The sequence below is a fragment of the Periplaneta americana genome, chromosome 16 (assembly GCF_040183065.1).
Source record: "Periplaneta americana isolate PAMFEO1 chromosome 16, P.americana_PAMFEO1_priV1, whole genome shotgun sequence".
NCBI lineage: Eukaryota > Metazoa > Arthropoda > Insecta > Blattodea > Blattidae > Periplaneta > Periplaneta americana.
The window spans coordinates 160,360,066-160,385,998 of NC_091132.1; the positions used below are offsets into that span (position 1 = coordinate 160,360,066).

Sequence of the window (25,933 nt, forward strand, 5' to 3'; positions counted from 1 at the left end):
AAGCGCAGGCAAAGATAATGATTGAATATAAGAGATGAGACACAGTATCCAAACATCGTCTACATAATCCAGTAACATTTTGCGTCATATAGGTTCAAGTTAACAGCTTTTCCTTATTTGTCAGTGATAAACTAGTTGTAAGAATAAATTTTTATGAATTTATGTATAATAAATTATATATAATTCATTATAAAATTATGTATCAAATTCGTTTAATATTTGTATACAATGTATAAGCATATGGTTTAACTTCTCATAGGAGTTTTGTTTTTCCATTTTCTTCGCTAACCAAATCATTACATAATGATTTGGTTAGCGAAGAAAATGGAAATATGTACATATTTTAATTGTTGATGGGGCCAACGTCTCATCTCTCATTATAAAGGGACTCTAGTATCTAGACATTATAGATAATGACGGATTTATTATTTCATCGGACCAATTTATTTTATTTGGGTACAAAATGTACCTAGATGTATTAATTGTATGTGTTCTATTTCTGCTACATCGACTGCTAGCTGGTGTGATGTCAGTGCCAACTCCAGGGAGAAAGTAGAATCTCACGCTCAGACTGGTTTGACGGTCATTAAAATCAGTCCTGTTACATCAAAGGTACCGAAGCGAAGTATCCATACTGTATTTATCTATATGCTGTCAAAACAGAGAGTAACGCCACTGCTGTTTTTCCGTAGCAATCATTCCCTGCGCTAGTAATAGTCTTACATATCTATAATGTACAATACAATTACATATAATTGATTCTTTGTTTAATTATCTTCTTCTTCCTAAACCAAACCTGGTAACCCCAGTCTCAACACATCAATATAATTAACGTTCTTCATAAATTATACTGATAAGCTCGTTTCTTGTATGAGATTGAGGTTAAATAGCTCCTCGAGAATGTTCAAACATCGGTTTTAGAATGTGTCTATTATTAAACATCGTCTACGCAACGAGGCAACCATACATAAGTGTTGTTTAACCTTAACCACTGTGTAAATATTGTTTCTGCAATCGGCCCTATGTGCTTCTTTCATTATTACGCTATTTGTTCTGTTTTATTATTTTAGTACTGATTCCATCAATACTAATTATATTATTTCACATAACGTCGTATGATATGTTTCACATTGCTACGATTCCTTCTTTCAGTAGGAACCACCACATAATCACTCTGTTATGACGTACATCTCATTTCAAACTTAATTATACATTCCACGAATTTCACTTCCAAAATCTTCAGAAATACCTGTGCACTGGTTCCTCTTGGACAATATCATATTGCATTTACAACTGACTTCCTATTAACTATTTGCAAACTATCTCTAATTTTTATTTCTGCAAGTAGGTACCCCACAAAATAATACCACAGTCTAGTATATACAGTCACGAAGTTTGAGTTGTGAGGGTGCTAGACTGTGCCGGTTATATTTCACATTGTCAGTAATGAGGCGATATTAATGAGCCTTGTGTTTAGCAACTATCTATGGATGCATATTTACTACGTATTGACCTTCGTAACTGTATATACTAGACTGTGATAATACATCCACCTTGCATGAATTGTAAAATTGTGAAGTAATTGATAAAGAACTGGACAAATGGACAATTCAATACAACTGAAATTATAGGTAAGGCAAAACTGGCAATATTTACCGATATAGTTTTCCTCTATGAGAATTTAACATGAAAATGAACCACAATTTTCTCACTTCTACGTTCAGAACATAGAATAAATATTTCCAGTGAAAGAAAAAATATTCTATTATGATCTAATGAGCCGTGATATCGGAAATCATCGAAAAATTAATCATTATCTCATATTGTTGCCAAGGTCATTTATTTAATATAATCACATAGGGAATTTTCTCCATGCGTACGTATATTCCTGAAAATTAATTCCTTTCAACATTTGTTTTATGTGTAGTTCTTTCCACTGAAAATTAGTAAACGTAACAAACTAATTTTATCAATACCTACGGGTACCTGTGTTGTTTGAACAGTCCAGAATATCATGGCTTCACCCAGAATGCGAGATACCGCAGCGTCCTGCAATCTTACCCCGTAGCGGTAAGGATGCTGAATTGTTCATCATCCCTGTCACACATGCACCATCCTACCGCAGCGGGCTAGTTTCAGTCTGTTCACCGCTGTGTTCTAGTAGGACGTGGAGACAGAAAAATTACAAAAGGGAGATGAAAATACAAATTATTGTACGATCCCGAATAATTGGAGAAGAAAAACGTTCTGAAGAGGCGAAGAAATGGAGGGAAATAAGATTGTCCTTAAAAATTGTAAACCACAGGAACTCCACTTCTTACCTCTTTCATAATCACTCAAATAAACTATGAACTACAGTACCTACTTTGATATGCAAAATATTCATTATTTCTTTGCTTCATATGTCATGATTTTTTCAAACTGTCGAATGTCCAATAAAATTCGACAGTCTAGTTTTAGCCACTGGGAGAAAAGTAGATGCTGTTCCTTTAAGCTCGTTTAACTTAAATCAAATTTGTATTATTAGGCGATTAATAAATCAAGAATCTACTTTACTACTCTTTTGCAAGCCTAAGAATATGCAGAAGCAGTTGCAGAAAAAATTAAAATAACAAATAGGAGATTCATAAAATAATAAAGAGTATCATATTTACTTTAAATAGGCCATATACAATAACGTTTTACTTAGGAATACAATATAGGTATGTTGATAAAACATTGTTCTTCCTCTGGCACACATCATTAAGTGAGATCTACTGCCTGATAATTGATGTACATATCAGCCAGAAGCTCAATCAGAGGATGATAAATTAATAATATGTATATTCATAAATTATAATAAATAATGTAGGAACAACTGGATAATACGCACGGCAGACCAATATCGATAGTCGACTCTACTCGCTGGCCACTAGTCACCGGGCCGTACCGAGCCGTATCAAACAAAATATAATCGAAATGGTGGTAGTCAAATTCGCGACTATATTCTTAAATAATTCACTCCATTAGTCTAGTTCAAGGTTTTATGTATTACAATGGCGGTTTTTTGAATGCATTAAAAGAAAATGAAGATGTAATAAGATAATAAACTAGGTTATCACAAGGAAATTAACAGGAAAAAAGGTGTGTTTCACGGAATACAATTAAAATGACGGAAAGTAAATTTCCGGTTAATGTTCGCCAAAGCGTAAAGTACGTAATTATGACGGCGTTGCTGTTTTATTTCTGGCCTATCGAAAAATACCTAGCCTTTTACGAAAAAAAATTTAAGGACCATGAAATTATTCACCGCTTTCATTATAGGCCTATTATTTTTTAACAATATTACGAATCAAAAACTGTCATATTATATAATTTTAACTACTACATGGACGAATCAAATCAAGCTAACCTAACCAAAGCTAACCTAACCTAACCTAACCTAACCAAAGCTAACCTAACCTAACCAAAGCTAAGCTAACCTAACCAAAACTAATCTAACCTAACCAAAGCTAATCTAACCTAACCAAAGCTAATCTAATCTAACCTAACCTAAGCTAACCTAACCTAATCTAAGCTAACATAACATAACCTTCGTAAATGCAAGGCCTGTAACCGGAGCAAGAAGGGATCTCAATCATTTAATCTGCAAGTACACGCAAAAATAAATTCAAGTAAAGATCACGCTCCCACTGCATGAGAGGTCCGCGCATGCGCTACAGCAAAACTGTTTCTGTCCCGAGCCTCTCATCTAAGGCACTCGTCATAATTTACTCGCAATATTTACGCAAATACACATTGTCGCTAACAGTGGTGCTATCTCTCAATAATGTTCAGAACGAAGGAGGTAGACAGAGAGAGAAAAAATTTCTCCCGCCAACTACGCCACACACCAACGTCATGTTCTTATGTTGGTGACATTGTGTATTTACTTAAATTTGGTGGTAAACGTAACGGCACGGTTCAAAGTGGCCGTGCTAATTCTCCAGTATGGCGATAATGTATTAACAAATCATACCTTTAAATTAATGTTTGCAATTCCACAGAAAAGCCAATAGTGTGTTTTCGAAGTCTTTTAAGTTCGTGACTCTTTTGGTGTCGTATATTAATGTTTTCTAGACGAGACAAACAATTTTTTTAGCATCCTGTGTTTCTGCTTTTTGCACTTATCTGCACACACGTGACACGGTTGATGCATTTGTTGAACACACATCGGTAGTTCTTGACACTTAGAAAAGTTATGATTTTTACATTTTTCTTCCAAGGAATATTATCTGAAGAAATTGTAGACATTAAATATAATTTTCCAAACTTTGCTACTAAAGCCACTGGATCTATTACCTTCACTCCTACTGGCCTTGCTGAATGGCATAATTTCATTTTATACTACTAATAAACAAATAAAATAACAAACTGATAAAAACACACAGAAAATGTTTACTACAAACGAATTATTGATTTCACTGACTGACACAAAGCAAGTCGAGTACCTGTACACAAAGGAAACAGAAATAGAGCTGGCATTTTCGGCTCTCGCTTCATAATTATTTTTATGCTCGACCATGCCGAAATGTAGTAATTATACACCTGGGGCCTGTTTCTCAAAACTCACGGACTAGTAATACTAGTCTGTACAGTAGTAACAATAGTTTGTTTTACAAGTCTGCGTTTCTAGAAACTACAAGGGTAAAGTAGTAGTTACCAGTTCACAGACTAGTAATATTGGTCGATTTCACCAGTTCCTAAGAGATTCTGTTTCTCAAAACGCTAATCTAGTTGATTATACTAGTATTCAACAGGAATATTCCTACAAGACTCTAAAGACTGGTGATTTCTATATTATCAGTTACCAGTGGCAATCTTTCTCAGATGATCAAAACAAAATATTGTAGTTATTTTTTTAATATGTGGTTTAGTGATTCCGATTGAAGTAGTAAAGAAGTTGTTGTGAGAAGAGCTAAAACTATATCGAGAAGGAACAATTATTATTCCTTTACAGGAGCATTGTTTAAATATAATGAACGGTTTAAATAAAGTGCTTAAAAGCTTGGAGAGTTGTTAAATATATTGGGACCTGCCATAATAAGACAAACAAATAGAAGTCATGCATTATCAGCAAAGCTTCAAATACAAATTGCTCTACAAATCGGGATGTTGATTATTTTCCAATGCCATCTGGTTTTTCTGCCCTAGACCAGCAACACATGCAGAATTTTTTTCCTAATAATCTGATACCAAATCATCAACTGCAGCAATTTTTGCTGGCTTTCCTCCTCCACTGCCAGTTCTTCTGACATTGTCAACTTTAGCCTACAGATTAAATACAAAACGACACTAATTTACGAATAGACCAAACGTAAAACTCAAAAAAAAAAAATTAGGTAATTTTTCAAGTCATAAGTGGCATTCATGTCGCCAGTAGACCCACTAGCTACATAATGTGTTCATATTATGATACTGTGAACTTGAATTGGTACTCGTCAAAGATGCTTTCTTAACCCATTTGATCCCAAGACACTTTCAATGATTCGAATATATTTCAGAATTGCCCAAATTATTTATGCCCAAATTATTTTTAATTAAAAATGTTGGTGATTCTTATATATTCCTACTTATTGACACATAAGAAACAAAATAAGATGATTATTGGTCCTCTCAAATCATTTACGCCCTAAATAATGCATGTTCCCATTTGGGAACAGTGAGAGTAAAGGGGTTAATGTTGGGCCAGTAAGTGTCCCTAATGTATGCATAATCTTTGTTCTGAGGTAGCAGTTCCATAGCCTCGCATATTACAAATCTTTTGTCCATTCGTTTACTTTATCATTTTTTGTTATTATGCTTGAAAAAGCACCGAATGATATATCCTTAGATTCATTAATCATATTGAGTATAGTTAATTTGCTTTCAATTGATGGAATTTCAAGAGAAGAGAGAAGTAAGAACCAAAACACAAACAACTTAGCCTTCTAAACTCAAATAACAATACCTACCAATGGCTGTAAACAAATGAACTCAATTAGCCGACTAGTGAAAGAGATCATGTGACTAGTGAAAAATTGTCACAAGTTACTAGACTGGTAAAATAGTTTGAGAAACAGAATCTACTAGAGCTTGTGAAATATGCTCTGGTAACTAGTAACTGGTGAACTACTAAACTAGTATTTTTGAGAAACAGGCCCCTGGTAGCAGACCTTTAATGGACCTCATTAAAGTACACCTACTCATTAAAGGTCAGGTCTTTCAGCCAATGACGACTCAGGTTACAACTGTTCAGCCAATGAGAGGTCAGCTTTGTACCGTTATAAAACCGCAACTATCGATTATTCTCGGATATGCAATCGAAAGAGAATTAGCGAAAAGTCACGGAGGCTGGAAATCCAACTGTCGGAGAAGGTTATGTTCTGTTACTATAATAATTAGCGTTAATTGTAAATAATATTCAAATAAATTCAATTTGTCATCTCGTTTTTCAATGTCTAATTTATTTTTAATGTTATCTCTGTAGGTTCTTATGGCCTAGCAAGGTCATTGTGAACATCTGTTCCTCGGAAAAAATCAATACTTTCGCGTCTGCGCACATCTCACAACATACGGGACATTGGCCAAGGTCAGATATAAAGAAAATTAATAATATCAAGTTAGAAATATGGTCAAGCATAAAAAGTCGTATGAAACTCGCCTATAATGGTAATTAAGAAGCTCGTATGAAAATGATGAAACTCACTTGCGCTCGTTTCATAAATATCCATACTCGCTTCTTAATTACCTTCATTATAGGCTCGTTGCATAATGTACTATTATCTAATGCTTATGACGCTGAATGGATAGCTACTATTTACAGTTAATAGTCTTGGTTCTTCGAAAGGCTGTCTTATCGGCATGCAGCTGTGTATACATCACTTGTGGAAGACCATAAAATGCAGTTGCACGCAATTAAGATGCATAAAATGCGAAATACTGGGCGCAGAAATGAGATTCTTGTTTCTACATATTCAGAAAAATCACATGCAGACAACCTGTCATGAAGAACTTATACGACCGCACTTATTATTTTTACAAGTGCCATCAACCAATATTCGTATGTGGCAACACAGTGCTGTTCCTATTGGCTATTGCCATACAAGCAAACACGATCCAAAGGTCAGGAGATTTGGACCGCACTGTAAATATATTTATGATTAAAATTTTAGCATTTTTTTCGCCGGTGTGAGCGTTGTATTGAAGCTGGCTGAGGTCATTTTGAACATCTTATGTCTTAATGTATGGAAACAAACACCATTAAGTTAAATTAATTTTACTGAAGATAAACACTAAATACGGGTAGAAAGAATGCATGCTGGGCCATTTAGCAGTTCAGTTACCGCACAACACTGCTGGATGTTACCGCTTGAGAGTATGGCCCACCTGCCGGTGCCTGGGTTGCGTCTTAAGTTGAAGGTGCTGTATATACTGATTAATAAAATGTCCCGTACCACCTAAATAACTTTTCTAGTATGTGGTTCATTGAAATGAAATTCAATGAGTGGGGATAGGCGTACATTGAGAACTCAATAATGGTATTACAGAGTCTTTCTGCTTCCGGTTTAACCGGAAGTAATGCCAACTTTTTTATTTTAAATGGAATATCCAATATGTTTTTATATTTCCGAATAATGCGCATTAAGAGCTTTTCAAAACGTTCCCACACTTCATACTTCTGTACAAAATTTAATGTTCCTACATTAAGAACAGAAATTGTAGATCTAACAACTATTACGAGTAAAACGCTTTTGTTTACTGTGATTTGACTGTTATTTGTTTATGTCCATGGCATCATGTTTACTGATACAGTAACATAATATTTAAGGAATTGAATCTGATATCTAGTGCGTTAAATAAATCTATTTGATTCATTTTACTGGCTTATTTTACGACGCTGTATCAACATCTAAGGTTATTTAGCGTCTGAATGAAATGAAAGTGATAATACCGGTGAAATGAGTCCGGGATCCAGCACCGTAAGTTACCCAGCATTTGCTCGTATTGGGTTGAGTGAAAATCCCCGGAAAGAACCTCAACCAGGTAAATTTCCCCAAACGGGAGTCGAATCCGGGCCACCTGGTTTCGCGGCCAAACCCGCTGACCGTTACTCCACAGGTGTGAGCTTCTATTTCATGTTGAGTGAATGGTAATGAATTTTAATTGAGCTTACGGTTCACATTGGAGACAGACAACAATCTCTTTGAGAGGCAGTGAAATCATTTAATGATATAAATCTGTATCGCAATCCAGCACACTGAAATGTTGTCAATGACACTATCATGAAGGCCTCCTTCCAAAAAATGTGAGAAATCAGCATTTAGTTACATTGATCCATTTGAAAGATATTAGCTAGTAACTGTTCATGTGGGCCACCTTGTATATTGCTTCTGAGAAATGTTCGTGACTGTTATGCTCAGTTTTAAATACAGTGTAATTTCACGTTTTCAGATAACATATAAACACTAAATCAAAAATAGTAACTTTGCGGCAGAGACACTAGCTTAATTTTTTCCGCTTATCACTGCACCACTTCCACAATAAACAGTCGCGATCAGACAGCCCATAACACAAAACTCTCACCGTATTTGAGTATAAAATCTCCTAATTCTCCGCAGAAATTTATAGACAATAAATGTATATTAACGCCAGTCTAGGTGTAAAAAAATTGAAGAGTCCACTGCAAGAATGATGGATGTCATTTGGAATACATTTTTCAGAAGAAGCAATTGAAAGTTTGAAATGCTTAGCGGTCAAAGCTTAACTGTGATTTTCCGATCATTACTGGACGGTGACTATCAGTGTTAATGCCATATATCTCCCGCTGTACATTCTATATGTCTTAAGCTATGCATTGACAGTCTTGGTTCAATTTCGACAGGGAAGTAACATCCATCATTCTTGCTGTGGACTCCAATTTTTGTTCTTATTTTATATATACAACATATTCCACAGATATCACATTTGAAAAGCATTTCACCTGTATGAACAACTTTTTTCTTTAGGCTTCCCGATTTCACATAACTCAACACATCGCATTTAAATGGTTTCTGGCTTCACTCTAGGCGACAATGAATATTGAGCTGACGAGACAAGGGAAACACTTTTCACAGACATAGCATTTGATAGCCTTTAGCCAATGTGAATGTGTACATGTTTCTTTAAGTGTCCCAATTGTGAGAAACACTTTCCACACCTATTGCATATGAATGGCCTTTCCCCTGTGTGAATGCGAGCATGTCTGATTAAATCTGCCGATTCTGAGAAACACTTTTCACATACCTCACATTTGAAAGGCCGTTCGCCTGTGTGAACGCGTACATGTTGCTGTAAGTATCCCAATCGTGCGAAACACTTCCCACACATTTCGCACTTGAATGGCATTTCACCTGTGTGTATGCGTGCATGTCTACTTAAAATTGCCGATTCCGAGAAACACTTTCCACACACCTCGCATTTGAAGGGCCTTTCGCCTGTGTGAATGCGTATATGTTGCTGCAAGTGTCCCACTCGAGAGAAACACTTTCCACATATATCGCATCTGAATGGCCTTTCTCCGGTGTGTATCCGTGCATGTCTGCTTAAAACCGAAGCATCTGAGAAACACTTTCCACACACCTTGCATTTGAATGGCTTTTCGCCTGTGTGAATACGTACATGTTGCTTTAAGCATGCCACTCGTGAAAAACACTTTCCACACATTTCGCATTTAAATGGCCTTTCGCCTGTGTGTATGATTGTATGTCTGCTTAAAGCTGACGATTCAGAGAAACACTTTCCACAAACGTCGCATTTGAATGGCCTTTCGCCGGTGTGCATGCGAATATGTCTCTTCAAAACTGACGAATCTGAGAAACACTTTCCACACACATCGCATTTGAATGGCAATTCTCCTGTGTGTATCCGTATATGTTTGTTCAAATTTCCGGATACAGAGAAGCACTTTCCACACACTTGGCACTTAAATGGTAATTCTCCTGTGTGTATGCGTGCGTGGGTTTTTAAATGTGAAGGTTCTGAGAAACACTTTCCACACAACTTGCATTTGAATGGCCTATCCTTTGTGTGTATGCGTGCATGTCTCTTCAAATCCCATGCTTTTCTGAAAGTTTTCCCACACACATCACAATTAAATGCCATTGCGCCTGTGTGTGGGACTGAACCGTGTGGTCTGTTGCTACCACACTGTGTCAATTTATCTTCTTCACCATCAAAACCGTCGCGTTCTTCTAACACAGGCTTCTCAACATTATCCACAATGCTAAAATGAATGGCAAGATCAAAATATATTAAGCATTACATGTAGATTTATATATATGTAATATTATATGTGTATAAGTCTGTTCAAGTTCTGGCATTCACAGACGACCTAGATATTATTGCTAGGTCACAGAAAGCACTAGAAGAGGCATTTATCTCCCTGGAAAAGGCAGCAAAGATAATAGGATTGAGAGTTAATGAGAGCAATACTAAATACATGATCTCGAGCCGCAAAGGAAACCTAATTAATAAAGCACCAACTTATCTTACAATTGAAAACTACAAATTTGAATACAGTATGTAAAAAAAATTATATATCTTGGCTCCATGATCAATAATGACGACACCAGTCTTGAAATTAAGAGAAGAATATCTATAACAAATAAATGTTACTTTGAATTACTGAAATATATTAAATCGAAATTCTTAACCATCTCAACAAAAATAAGAATTTAGAAGACGCTTATTAGGCCCGTGTTGACGTATGCCTGGGAAACTTGGACTATGAACAAACAGGACACCAGAAGACTTAGTATCTTCGAGAGGAAAATTGTGAGAGCAATTTATGCACCCGTAAAAATAAATAATGAATGGAGAATTAGATATAATAAATATACGACCTGTTTAAGGAGCCAGATATTATAACAGTTATTAAAATTGGTCGATTGCAGTGGGCTGGACACCTGGTGAGAATGGACGATACTAGACCCGCTAAAACAGCCTTTACATCCAATCCTGGAGGAAGCAGATCCAAAGGAAGACCAAGGAGCAGATGGGGGATAATGTATACGAAGATGCCAACTTTATTGGTGGACGAATGTGGACAGTCAAGGCAAGAAGTAGAGATGGCTGGAATAAAACACTGTGGAAGGCTAGGACCCTCTATGGGTTGTTGAGCCAATGATGATGATGATGATGATTATATGTGTATGTGAATGTGAAATATTCGTGCATGTCTACTTAATACTCCGGAATCTGTAAAAAAGACTTTCCAATCAAATCACAATTGAATGGCCATTCGCCAGTTTCAAAGTGTAGATGCTACTGTAAGTGTCCCAGTTATCTAAAGAATTTTTAAGATACATCCTACTTTCCAACATAAGATAATAATAACACAAGCGAATGAATTTTTGTTGCGGTTATTTGAAGACCCTGATTCAGAAAGTGGCGTTGGATGGACCATACCAGCGCTATTTTCTTAGGTATTGTAGAATTTATATAACAAGTCCATAAGAAGTTCAAATAAAAATTGTTCAGATTAATTTTCAATGAACAATACCAGCCATTTTGAAAGTTATTTGCTTCCATAATAGTGAAAAATACTCCCTCTGATTGTTTCTTTTTTGCAAAATACTTTTCCCTGAACCTATCTGTCTTCACTTCTTGAGTTACAATGCGAAATCGCAAGTAACAACGTCAGGACGATCAGCGAGTTTTTCATGTTGGAGTATTGCAGTAGCTATTGCAGGTCATTGCCGATTATAGCTGAAAGTTAAGAAAATGTAAGGTTTGTCATGCTTTGAACAAAAGACTAACATCTTGGTGTAGCTGCTCCATGTTTCGTGAACTACCCTGAAATGTAGAGGGCAGAATCACTTTTTCCCATTAAGAGATATTGCTGAGATGATCAAGAGACTACAAAATCTTGTAGGTCTCTTATTTCTTCACTAAGTAATACCTTTCGGTCTTTTCTTAGGGATTGTAATTTTTGGGCTTCCTACAGACAATACTGATCTACCAAATACTGCTGGATTAATTTGTGTGTGTTCTTTAAGTAGTGGCAACAAATAAACTTCCATTCCAATTTGGTCACTCCACCAGGATGAGAGAAAAGTAAAAAGCCATCTCTCGTCCTGGAAAAGATAGATTACCAGGAACATCAATGAATCATCTGTGTAGACTTAAACATGGTAAACTTTCCTACAGAGTGACAACAAAAATATCCTTGTTTTCCATGTCTTTGGAATAGTAGAAACAAGCATTAGCGTTTCTTAAGTTCACTGATATTCTTTGCAATGAATGTGCAGCAACTTCTCTCCCAGCGTCCTACACTGTATTACACTAGCATAAGTGATCTCTGACTTACAAACACTCAGCTCAGGTAGTGGCACCAACAATAAATAAGTGAAGCAGAACAATACGCATGATTTCGCTACTCACGATCATTCGAGTAGATTACATTCGTTACACTTGGTTACTTTCTTTACCAATTCTATAAATTAGTTACTTTCTGTTACTTTCGTTATCAATAGGTATTCTGTATTTTACATACCTCTTGTTTTATTTCATATCACTCTGAAAAATTGGAATATTGTACTGGATGCATTTAGCTTTGCATCACACTAAGCTATTAACCCGGCCCATTGTATAAAGGGACCAATTGGTATATGTCAGAACCATCTTCAGTTACAAGCAGGAGCATTGGTAGGTTTGGCAACGCTGAGTGGAGGCGGGCGGAGGCGAAATAAAGGCAAATGGTTTGAAATTTTAGTGCTTTGATTTCGTTGTCACATGTACATTTTCGACATTGACACATAACTAAGTGCATATGATCAAGATTCAGTGTATTGATGTACGTAATTTATTATGGAATCCGAAATGGTCTTTTATTAAAGTTTCAGAATACCACGTAAGTACTTGCATACAGCCAATTATAACTTAAAAAAATTAAAAGCATACGTGTTTTTTATTGATGGTGCAAGGGAAAATAAATAAATACTTAAAGAAATGTTACTTGTACCAAAAATAAATAAAATAACGACGTACTTTAGCAATACCCTATTCCAATCAATTAACCATTATGTGGGTAGTAAATTGACAATGTTTTGCCGCTTTATATTGTTTCACCTCTGACATGAAATATCTAGGATATCATATACATTTTAATTTCATGTGTTTATCTGTCGTGCTTTTCTATAAATATTTCAGATGCCCAGGAAGCCAGTTTTAGTTTGAACCTCGCTAGTCACCATAACAATACTGTTATCCTAAATTATTTGTTATAAATTTTCTAAAATATAATTTTAAATAGGCTAAGGCCAAGTATAAAGATCTATAAAAAAAATGAACATACCTTCAACATAATACGTAACAAAACATATCATTATCCATTAAGTATGTGCCAATTAGTGTAAACTCAATGAACTTTAAATCCTGTAAATACGAAGAGAAAAGAAACATGTTTATAACTAATTTATTACAAAAGAAGCAATATTAATAAATAAACCTTGAAAACCAACAAAGTGAGTGTATGCATCTACAAATTATAGGTAGTTCTGACGTATAGCAGGCATTCCGAATCTTCAACAAAACTGCAACATTTATGGGATCACAAAACAGCTGTTTACAATGAACTTGAAAGTCAATGGCGTAACTTTATTGACATAGCAGGCGAGAACCAACAATTCGGCTAGAATGGTGATACACCACAAGTAAGATTATAAAAATGTAGTTTATACAATATTTAATATTTAGAAGAATTGTCAATCATTTTGCCATTAATAAGAACTGTAAAAATTGCAAAAGACTGCAGCCATATTTTCATGTATTGTCTTGTTTTTCTCGTCAACACGCACTTAGTTTATAATACATCAACAATTAACGTTTGGTACCACCGCGAACATAATTCCATCGACAGACACTTATATTGCAACATTAATTTACATTGAAATTCGACATTAGCACAAACACACATTCTGGATAGTAGGCCTCCGTTTGACAGTTAATTACAGTGTTGCTGACGTATGGCTCCGGCTTGTAACTGAAGAAGGTTTTGTATATGTGCATTCACACTGACCAACTCTTCACAGACGAGTTTCTGTCGCGGGAGTGAACACTAATTAATTAATATCTAAGGTCTATCAAGGACCAAGTTTCTCAGGGTATAATGAGGGCCACTGCTGAGGGATACAGGTGAAGACCTCAACAGCTGAAGCAGTGAAAGAATCAAGCATCTATAATGTGACACACGCAGAAGAGACAATCCTGCCTATAGGGCCTAATACTAACAAGGTTGAGGGAGAAACCTTAGGGATGCTGTCCCATCGTTGCACGGTTTCTCACACAAACATTGTAAGAGATCACATAGCAAAAGGTGTCATACATCAAGAATTAGATATTACATTCATACCCTAGATCTTACACTTAAAAAATACTGCAAGGATCAACTTCAACGACAATAACATTTGTTTACCACTACTATGTAGAAATTCAAATATTTTGGCTATGAGTCAATAAGGTGAATTAGAATTATGAATGCTTAAATCTTACGACTATTAAAATAGCAATGATAATAGTGGCTCATAATCCGAATCAATTTCCTTAAGATCTTTCATACCGAGAACAGCTTAAACAATATTCTCCCAAACTTATCATATTTTGTTGTGAATAAAACTATAAATTCTTGCACATCCACGTTACCATTTTGTAATCTACACATGATACACTCATATGATGTTCAGTGTTACACAGAAACAACGATAAATTTAGTGAATAATCTAACAGAAATATGTTTGCAGACCAAGAAGCATTATTTTTCTCATGTTGATGTCGTGGTGATGCTTACGATGCTAGAGGAGTTAAATGACACAGATATCAAGTGAAGGAGATAAAGAAATGTAAGACGCTAATCAAATGAGGATACAAGTGAACTTCCGGTTACTGTAATTAATTTAAATATCTACAATTGTTCATTGTAGATAGGCAAAATTAAATAATGTATTTAGACAGCATAACAATTAAAGGTTTCTAATGATTGAAAATGGAATGAAAGGGTAAAAAAAGATACAATTAGAACGAAAATATACAAAAATATTCCTGGTGAATAAAGACCAAATAATGGGCTGAACAAATTATATTCAAATGGTGTTGCCTAACAAAAATAGAAAAGAACACTGGAATAGTAAGTCAAATGGTAAGGATGGATGACATGTAATTTCAAAGCAGACAGCACACAACCAGTCATAAAGTCAAGTAAGATAGCTAAAAATTAAATATATTCATTCTAAAACGAACAAATCCCAAGAAATGAAGGAGATCTCTAAGGAAATTGGAAATGGAACCTTCATTCTTCTGCGCATACCGCAACATGTGAACAACAGTGCAACTCTGAAACTACCAGCTAACAAAACTCCTGCTTCATATTTTCTTTTATGAAGCAGTTTTTTTAATTGAAGTGAATTTAACGGAGGGGGGCACTATGGTCGAGCACTGCGACCTTGTTCAGATCTATTGGGTAGCCCTCTGGTGACGCATTCCTAAACCCACACCGGCCGACCACACTAAGGTTCTCTGGTCCAGGTTTCGAGCAAGCAATCCCATTCATCCCTAGGCCAACCTCCTCCATGCGTCGCCGGCGGGCATTTGGGGAATGCTACGGAATGATAATAAAATGGAGAAATGCTGACGGAATAATGCAAATACCTAATTTGGGGAAAAACGGAAGAACCCCGAGAAAAACCTCAACTGCGATCTTGTCCGCCACAAGTGTCACTTTTTCAATGAAAAAATCCCAGACCTGACCGGGAATCGAACCCGGGCCGCCTGCGTGACAGTCTGAAGGTTTGACCATTCAGCCACTGAAGAGGTTTTATGAAGTATTTTTTTATTGGGTCATTTTACGACGCTGTATCAACATCTAGGTTATTTAGCGTCTGAATGAAATGAAGGTGATAATGCCAGTGAAATGAGTCCGGGGTTCAGCACCGAAAGTTACCCAGCATTTGCTCATATTGGGTTGAGGGAAAACCCCGGAAAAAACCTCAACCAGGTAACTTGCCCCGACCGGGATTCGAACCCGGGCCACCTGGTTTCGCGGCCAGACACGCTCACAGTTAATCCACAGGCGTGGACTTTATGAAGTAGTACTAAAGTAAAGATGTATACTTGTATATGTGGTGAAGATACAAGTAATTTTTATACTTTCCATAGCATAATTTCATACAGGAAAGTTGCCAACATTGCTTAGGGATATAGTTTATGTTCGCGTTATAATAAAAATAAAAACAACTTTCACAGCACTCAAACTGCGCAGCACATAAAGCAATGAACTAGCAAAATGCACAAGGATTCCAGATGCAACAGAAATGTTACCAATGAAAACAGTGACATATGACGGCACACTAAAAGACATCATGATTCTCAAAGGACAGCAGAATAATACGTCAAGCAGGAGATATGGTAGGAGTTGTAGTATGTCAATTGCCATCGTAATGTTAATTTTACTGAATCTTTTGTCATTTCAGGACCAAGATTTGTTGAGGCGTCAATACGAATAACCATACAGGTAGGTATATTAGAAACAAAACCATATTATACATTATGAAATTTGTCCTATGTAAGCATTACATGAAGCTATGAAAGACTGCAAGAAGCATAACCAGTACATTACACTCACCTCTCAGAGAGCACTTCATCCTCCTGTGAGGACACTTCCACTTTCTGTTCCCGCTTAACTCTGTCCAGATGGAACAAATCTTCCTGCAAAAGTGAGTCATATATATTGCAAAGTTATAATGATATCCTCTTCCTAGCAACAATAACTTTCTCCATGCTTTCGGGATTATTGCCTGTTGCCTATCAGAAGTATATGTTTGCGAATTACTAGCTTCTTTCAAATCTAAAATGAAAACAGTTGGGTCATTCCATGTGAAACCAACCAGTCACTCAACCTCACCATCTCAGATTTGTATGAAACTGAATTTTCAGGAATCATTTCCTCCAAAGGTCTAAATTGAAATATATTTTTAGAAAAATTGTATCATGTTAGGTTTTGATGTAATTCATTTTTAAAATCGGCAATAAAACACGTTTTCTCGTTTGCGCTAACATAGTCAACCTTGAATAACTCCCAATCCGTAAGTCTTACAGAGTTGATTTGCATCTCATTTTAAAGGAAATTTCACAAGCATCAATTTCATATGTAATTTGAATATTATTGGTAAAATAAAAAGAAAGTTGACGAGATCAAAGAACTTCTATCAAAAAAGTTCTGAGACAGTGTTTTTTCTTTTAATTCTAAAAAAGTTAGTAGTTATTCATACCTTAAATAACTCCCATTCCGTAAGTCCTACAGAGTTGATTTGCTTCTCATTTTAAAGGGAATTTCGCGAGCTTCAATTTCATATGTAACTTGAATATTATTGGTAAAATAAAATAAAAAAAAAACTGCCGAGATCAAAAAACTTATCTAAAATAAGATTTTTGAGATAGTGTTTTTTCTTTTAATTCTAAAAAAGTTAGTTATTTTACGACGCTGTATCAACATCTCAGGTTATTTACCGTCTGAATGAGATGAAGGTGATAATGCCAGTGAAATGAGTCTAGGGTCAAGCACCGATAGTTACCCAGCATTTGCTCACATAGGGTTGAGGGAAAACCCCGGAAAAAACCTCAACAAGGTAACTTGTCCGGACCGGGATTCGAACCCGGGCCACCTGGTTTCGAGGCCAGACGCGCTAACCATTACTCCACAGATGTGGACAATTCTGAAAAAAGAAAAATATTTTCAGTATCGTTGCAAACTTCAAAACCTGAAACTTTTAGAGTGGGATCTGAATGGGATCAGAAATCATTCTTCATAAAGGTCTAAATTGAAATACATTTTTAGAAAAATAAATCATGGGGCTCTAACTCCATGGCATGTTACTGGGATACCTTTACCTTCTTTCTATTTATTTTAGTTGGTTATTTAAAGACGCTGTATCAACTACTAGATTATTTAGCGTCGATGAGATTGGTGATAGCGAGAGATATTTGGCGAGATGAGGCCGAGGATTCGCAATAGATTACCTTGCGTTCACATTATATTTGGGGAAAACCTCGGAAAAAACCCAACCATGTAATCAGCCCACGCGGGAATCGAACCTGCGCCCGAACTGAACTTCAGACCGGCAGGCAAGCGCCTTAACCGACTGAGCCACGCCAGGGGCTGAAAAATTTGTATCTTGTTAGGTTTTGATGTAATTCGTTTTTAAAATCTACAAAAATACACGTTTTTTCCATTGGCGCTAATATTTTTAATCTTGAATAACTCCGATTCTGTAGGTCGTACAGAGTTCTTCTACATTTATTTTAAAAGAGAATTTCACGAGCTCCAATTTGATATGCAACTTGAATATCCATGATAAATAAAAAGAAACTTGATGAGATCAAAAATTTTTAAGATTGTGTTTTCTTTTATTATTAATATGTAAAGCGCCCAATGGGCAAAAATGCAGAGCGAAAGAACCTCTAACGTGTGAGGGACCCTCTATAGTGTACAATGTCACAATAGAAACTAAATATCTTTATGTCTCTCATATGTCGCCCACACTGCACACGTTAAGTTTCCCTGCTGTACGCTATTATGGATTTGGTCCTTTCTTTGCACCACTGTAAGTGATAGTGTTTTCTTTTAAATTGTGAAAGAAAAAAAAACAGTATTGTTACAAACTACAAAGCCTGAAATTTTTAAGAGTGGGATCCCAATGACGTAGTGATCAAAAATGTGTTTGTATCTAATGCCTACCCACTTCATTTGCGTGATTCGGGTTTGATCAAACATGTAATGTTGTAGACCTACATTAACATGACTATTTAATTTCAGTTTCTGATATTGGTACGGTAGTTATAAGATTTGAAGAACTTTTGAGGTGAACAGTATTGAAAATGTGATTCTCAAACAAAGGATGCAGATTGATAATAAGTCTGTAGTGAAAACTATTACAACAATAATTTTTAGATGACTTGTTTGAGACTTTACCAAAACTATTAAGACATTCATTTATCATTATTCAACAATCTATCCATTTGCAACATCTGGAAGAAAATGAACATCAAAAATGAATGTAGGCCTAATGTACTTTGTGATTTCTCTGAGAATTATTAATTTATACACTGCATTCGTAGCTCGGCCAGACCACTGAAACATTCAAATTTGAAAATTGTACTGTACTTCCTTTTTAAAGTTATTAATGTGTATTTTTTATTTCATCTTAATTAAGCGTTTTCTTGTTTATTTCATCATCCCTAATTAAAACTTTACTAACACTTTGTTTATATTATTTAGGTTATGTTATAACGGTCCGGCCGAGCTACGAACACACTATACTTCAAGAAGCTGCACAAGGATTTCACTGGAACAATGGTCAAGCGACTATACATTATGTTTGTTATATGCTATGTAGACGAGGTAAGCAAAAGTCTGGTGCACTTTAGCTTGGTTTTTACCTGTGATTATATGACTCATGACACTGTTGCTGTTCATTAATTCCACTGTATCATGATTGACTTAAAGCTGACACAGCATCGAAAAGCTGAAAAGCTTCATTACTTTTTTGAAGAAGCAGCATCACAGTACAAAAATAGATTCAACTTCCTTAATCTTTGTCAACATAAGAAAAAATTTAACATCAAGGCTGAGTAGAATTTTTTTTTCTTGCTTCCTCACATGGGAACAATGTGTGTGATGGTGTGGGAGGGACAGTAAAATGTTTAGCAACACTCACAAGTCTTCCTGTGGTTTTATTTACTTACTTACTGGCTTTTAAGGAACCCGGAGGTTCATTGCCGCCCTCACATAAGCCTGCCATTGGTCCCTATCCTGAGCAAGATTAATCCATTCTCTATCAACATATCCCACCCCCTTCAAATCCATTTTAATATTATCGTCCCATCTAGTCCCGGCCTCCCTAAAGGTCTTTTTCCCTCCAGCCTCCCCACTAACACTCTATATGCATTTCTGGATTCGCTCATACGTGCTACATGCCCTGCCCATCTCAAACGTCTGGATTTAATGTTCCTAATTAGGTCAGGTGAAGAATACAATGCGTGCAGTTCTGTGTTGTGTAACTTTCTCCATTCTCCTGTAACTTCATCCCTCTTAGCCCCAAATATTTTCCTAAGCACCTTATTCTCAAACACCCTTAACCTATGTTCCTCTCTCAAAGTTAGAGTCCAAGTTTCACAACCATAAAAAACAACCGGTAATATAACTGTTTTATAAATTCTAACTTTCAGATTTTTTGACAGCAGACTGGATGAAAAAGCTTCTCAACCGAATAATAACAGGCATTTCCCATATTTATTCTGTGTTTAATTTCCTCCCGAGTATCATTTATATTTGTTACTGTTGCTCCAAGATAACTGAACTTCTCCACCAATTTTTATATTTCCATTTTGTACAATATTCCCGTCACGAGACATAATCATATACTTTGTCTTTTCGGGATTTACTTCGAAACCTATCACTTTACTTGCTTCCAGTAAAATTCCCGTGTTTTCCCTAATCATTTGTGGATTTTCTCCTAACATATTCACGTCATCCGCATAGACAAGCAGCTAATGTAACCCGTTCAATTCCAAGCCCTCTCTGATATCCTGGACTTTCCTAATGGCATACTCTAGAGCAAAGTTAAAAAGTAAAGATGATAGTGCATCTCCTTGCTTTAGCCCACAGTGAATTGGAAACGCATCTGACAGAAACTGGTCTATAATGAATAAATCATGACCCCTTGCCAACTGTATAATTGGTCTAAAGAGAATATCACAAACATTAATTTTTTATTTTCTATAAAGGATGACCACGAGACAGAGGCTAAGATCTTGAAGAATAGGATTCAATCAGCAAAAGCAATAAGAGGTATTGAACAATTCCACACTTAAGTTCTGTAAATAAGACTAGAGTTTTAGCTCCTCATTTCAGAAGAGTTTAAAATAATGATAACAGTTGATGACATTCATGATGATGTGGATATCAATGACATTGTTCGTTTTGTTACACGGCAAAACTGGAATTAATGTTGAATAAGTGTGTATTAGGGGTAGAAGGAAGGAAGTAATATAAAGTGTTTTGGAATCACATGGACCTTCACGGTCCTTCAAATCTCAATTTTATGATATATTAGTTGTGCACAAAACTGCGGTATTGTGCCAAAGTGGATCCTACAACAACAGGAAGAATTTACTGGCCAACAGAATCTGAAACTCAAAGAGCAAACAAGAAATTACTTTTAAAATCAACAGAGAAGAAATGAGAGGTTGAATAATATAAGTACAGTATACAGTGCTAGAAAACTTACTATTTAATAAGGAAGTTGTATGTACGCTTGTTTTATGTTTGGTTTATAATATGTGTTTTGTAAGTTTATGGCATATAACACTTGGTAAATTACCTCAATTAAAATTTTAAAGTACAGGGCTTATACAAAAGGCCTTACTGGTTTCGAACACATGTAATTTATGTTCTATGAATCTGAGGTGTACGAAAAATAGTACCACTAGAAAGAGAAACCAAAAATGTTCCTTACGGTATCGGTACCTTAAAGATGTCGAAGTGCCCTCCTTGATAATATTGTACATATCAAGCCTACAGTCAAGTTCAAAGTAGATTCGCGGATTTTCCGACCCCCAGATCCTGAGGTTATGTCTGTTCACCTTACGAGAAAGATGAAAAGTGACTTTGTCAGACAACACCACAGAAGGAATTAATTCATCATTGTTTTCAATTAAAGTCTGCATACTTATGCAGAAATTTTTTCCTAGCACTCTGTCCTCTGGTTTTAGGGCTTGCAGCAACTGTAGTCGGTACAGATGAAATCGCAACCATTTGCGAAGAATCTTGCCTTAAAATCAGTATACCATTTACGGATTGGGTGGATCGGAATCAAACTTTGTTTGATAATGCCGTTGCATATTACTGACTGACTGGTTCACATTGAAATCAAGCACACAAAAAAGATTTCTAACCTCTATAGCAGCCATTTCGCCTCAATAATGAACAAATTTGTTTATGCACTATTATGAGGTAGTGTTATCAACTAGGAAAACAATGTTGGCACAACTAAACTTTTTGAGTTTCTCTTTTCATTGGTGTTATATTCATCCACCTCAGCTTCATAGAAAGTAAATTACATGTATTCAAACATGGATAGATGTTTGGTAGGAGCCTTGTATTCTAACATTACGCCTAGAACAAATTTTTTATCTCGTGATCCCATTCTAAATGTGTCAGGTTTTGTAAACAATATATATATATATATATATTTTTTTTTTCGAAACAAAAGAAAACTCTATTTCAAAAATGTTTTGAAAAAACTTTTTGAACTCCTAAATTTTCTTTTTATTATAGCAAAGATAGTCTAGTTACATATCAAACTGAAGCTCGCCAAATAAGATGTAAAAAACTCTGCAGGAATTAAAGACTTACTTTTTCACTGTAAACGCAAAAAACGTGTTTTTTGCTAGTTTTAAAAATGAATTACATCAAAACTTAACAAATGACGATTTTTCTAAAAATGTATTGTAATTTAGACCTTCAGGGAGAAAGATTCCTGAAAACTTAATTAAAACCCAAGATGGTCAGGTTGAATTCTTTATTTTTTTAGTTGGTTTGACATGGGATGACCCAATTTAAGTTGAGGAAATATCGAAAAAATGAGAAGAATTAAAAGTATTCTAAATTAATTAATGCCTCTGATATACTTCAAAATGCACTGTCAGTATATCTGTAAACTGATATTGAACTACTTACATCAACTTCAGACTTCAACACAGGAGAGCTGATACCCACTGGAGTGTCTTCAACTTCACACTTCACTGCAGCAAAGCTAAAAGGCATCGGTGTGTCTTCAACATTTATGTCTGATGTGAGATCACAGCTGTGGTTCACGCATTCTGTCTTCATGCCCTCTACCTGCAGATTCAATAAATTTCTTTCCTACAGAACATAAAGGCATCACAAGATATAACTTCATTTAGCTATTTTAAAGTTGGCTTCATGTACACTAGCAGAGCCTTCTTCAGTTACAAGCCGGAGCCATACGTCGGCAACACTGTAATTAACTGTCAAGCGGAGGCCTACATTCCAGAACATGTGTTTGTGCAAATGCCGATTTTCAATGTAAATTAATGTTACAATATAAGTGTGTGTCAGAAAAATATTGGAGAGCAAGAACGCTAATGGCTTCATTGCCAAAGCCCAGCATTAGATAACAACAACAACATATAAGTGTGTGTCGAGGGAATTATGTTCACGGTCGTACCAAACATTAATTTTTGATGTATTATAAACTAAGTGTGTGTTGGCGATAAAAGCAAGACAATACATGAAAATATGGCTGCAGTGTTTAGCAATTTTTACGGTTATTAATAATGATAAAGTGATTGACAATTTTTCTAAATATTAAATATTGTATAAACTATATTATTATGATCTTACTTGTGATTTGTGGTGTATCAGAATTCTGACCAAATTGTTGGGTCTCACCTGCTATATCAATAAAGTTACGCCATTGATTTTCAAGTTCATTGCAAACAGCTGTTTTGTGATCATATATATGTTGCAGTTTTGTTGAAGATTCGGAATGCCTGCTTATACGTCAGAACTACCTATAATTTGTAGATGCATGCACTTACAAAACTTTTTACATAGGAATAATAAAGACAGGAGAAATAAAATAAGCCGATAGGCTTCAGTGTTAGAGTATAGCTAACCTGACTCCTGCTTCAAGTCAATCTAATCTAATGTAATCTAATACTTTTCAGTTTACCTCTAATAAAGCCTTGTTATCTTCTGTTTCATGTGTGCTATCATGTGGTTGTAAGCCCAATGGGTCAGCCTCAGGTTCTATCTTGATCGCATCCATCACAAGTGAAAAAGTGTCCTGTAATTGAAAATGATTTAAAGAAACACTTATTACAAGTTGCTGTGAACTACAATGTGGGTCAAAAGTCGCTTTCCCCAATACTCGTTCTTAGGTTCCATACTTTTACACATACAGTAGAGCATCGATTATGCGAATACCGATCAACGAAACAACAGTTAACCAAAGGCATTCCAGTTGGCAAATTCAAATTTGCACGCGCGCCTTGTAGAAGTTTCGCTAATGATGTTTGCCAGATTTAGCGGCAAAAAAAAAAAAAAAAGGTCTCAGCTCTGAAGCAAAAAAAATATTTGTACTTCTTTTCCTAAACTGTAACCCTACTTTCTTGACCATTTGAACTTGTCAAACTATGCTAGTCAGTTCTCTGTGTTATTTGTAAGACGTGTGATACAAAATATATGAGGCGTTTAGTTGCAAAATCAGATACATCACTAAAACATATAAACATTGCATTCAAACATTGTCACAAAAGAGGTACCGTACTCTATAAATTGAAGATAAAACTCGTTGGTTTCAGATGTAGCAGTAATACTTACTTACTTACTGGCTTTTAAGGAACCCAGAGGTTCATTGTCGCCCTCACATAAGCCCGCCATTGGTCCCTATCCTGAGCAAGATTAATGCACTCTCTATCATCATATTCCACGTCCCTCAAATCCATTTTAATATTATCTTCCCATCTACGTCTCGGCCTCCCTAAAGGTCTTTTTCCCTCCGGCCGCCCAACTAACACCCTATATGCATTTCTGAATTCGCTCATACGTGCTACATGCCCTGCCCATCTCAAACGTCTGGATTTAATGTTCCTAATTATGTCATGTGAAGAATACAATGCGTGCAGTTCTGTGTTGTGTAACTTTCTCCATTCTCCTGTAACTTCATCCCTCTTAGCTCCAAACATTTTCCTACGCACCTTATTCTCAAACACCCTTAACCTATGTTCATCTCTCAAAGTGAGAGTCCAAGTTTCACAACCATAAAGGACAATCGGTAATATAACTGGAGCACACATCGAGTGTCTTTGAGGTAGGTACAAAAATTTTTGTGTTTCTCTTTCTAATGATACCAGTTTCGTATAAATCCGGCAACTGACAGCGACGCTATAACAGTTTATAACTCCGAAATGTTTCTGCGGACACACTGTATAACCCCATGTGGACATTGTAACGATATCAGACTTTTCGTGGAACAATAAATGAACTACAGTATATTAACTCAAATTATGATTATAGGTACCTGTGGGGAAACTAATATGCCTATTTATAGCAAAAATCTACAATTGCTATACACATAACACCAAATAAATACTGCTGTAATTACAAAACAGTCATTGGAATAGTGGTTCACATGGACTTCTAAATTACTAATACACAGGCTACGTAAATATGAGTTTCAGGCTTGTCAACAAGAAACAACTGTGTAGTGTGTTCCTTCTTACATAGGCAAAATATGTAGGATTGTAACATACCTCCCCTACATAAATATTATGGCTACTTAGAAGAACTACGAGGCGAAATAGAGGATAAGTCCGTTCTCTACTAAACCCACTCTTTCAATACTTATATAATCAATTATAAACGTTTTTGAACTTTCATCACTGACTAATATGGTTTGTTGTTTTTTCGTCAACTGTCCCAAAACAGATTGGAATCTTATGACACATATTAGGCAACATTTATAAGGCAATTGGCAAGGAGATAATGGAGTAGGCTGGCCTGTTCTTTTCCCCCTCGTTTAATATTATAATTGCACAAACTAAAACATGCCACGGAACAGTGGTAAACAGATGTAATGAAAACAGAATTACGGTTATATTTGAGTATCAAGTTCGTGTTGAGTTATACACGTTGACGTTAAAAATTTCAACTTACCTCATTCACAATTGCAATCCGACAAAAACAACGCGTTAGAACAGAGATTTTCTAACTCGTCGGATAAAACAAATATCGAACTACGTGCGTAGGCCTATTTATCGACCTAAATTGAAAAATGTATTTATTGTGTCTGGACTTACGGCAACGAAACAGATCAAT

The 25,933-nt window shown here is 35.8% G+C and overlaps 1 protein-coding gene across 4 annotated transcripts; it reads right to left on the reverse strand.

Annotated features, from left to right (window-relative positions):
* Positions 1 to 351: 351 nt before the first annotated feature.
* On the reverse strand, positions 352 to 25,933 carry LOC138691616 (zinc finger protein 235-like). 4 transcript variants are annotated; one of them, XM_069813768.1, is made up of 5 exons: positions 25,772 to 25,926; positions 23,787 to 23,900; positions 22,769 to 22,954; positions 16,655 to 16,737; positions 352 to 2,157 (listed from the first exon to the last, which is right to left on the reverse strand). In XM_069813768.1, the coding sequence occupies exons 2-5, from the start codon at positions 23,880 to 23,882 to the stop codon at positions 2,145 to 2,147; spliced, it is 378 nt and encodes a 125-aa protein (XP_069669869.1). In that variant the 5' UTR covers positions 23,883 to 23,900; positions 25,772 to 25,926; the 3' UTR covers positions 352 to 2,144. The 4 variants fall into 4 exon arrangements, with proteins under 4 accessions (XP_069669869.1, XP_069669868.1, XP_069669867.1 ...); XM_069813767.1 differs by lacking the exon at positions 352 to 2,157 and adding an exon at positions 2,624 to 10,261 and having other exon boundaries at positions 22,769 to 22,930; positions 25,772 to 25,933; XM_069813766.1 differs by lacking the exon at positions 352 to 2,157 and adding an exon at positions 2,624 to 10,261 and having other exon boundaries at positions 25,772 to 25,929.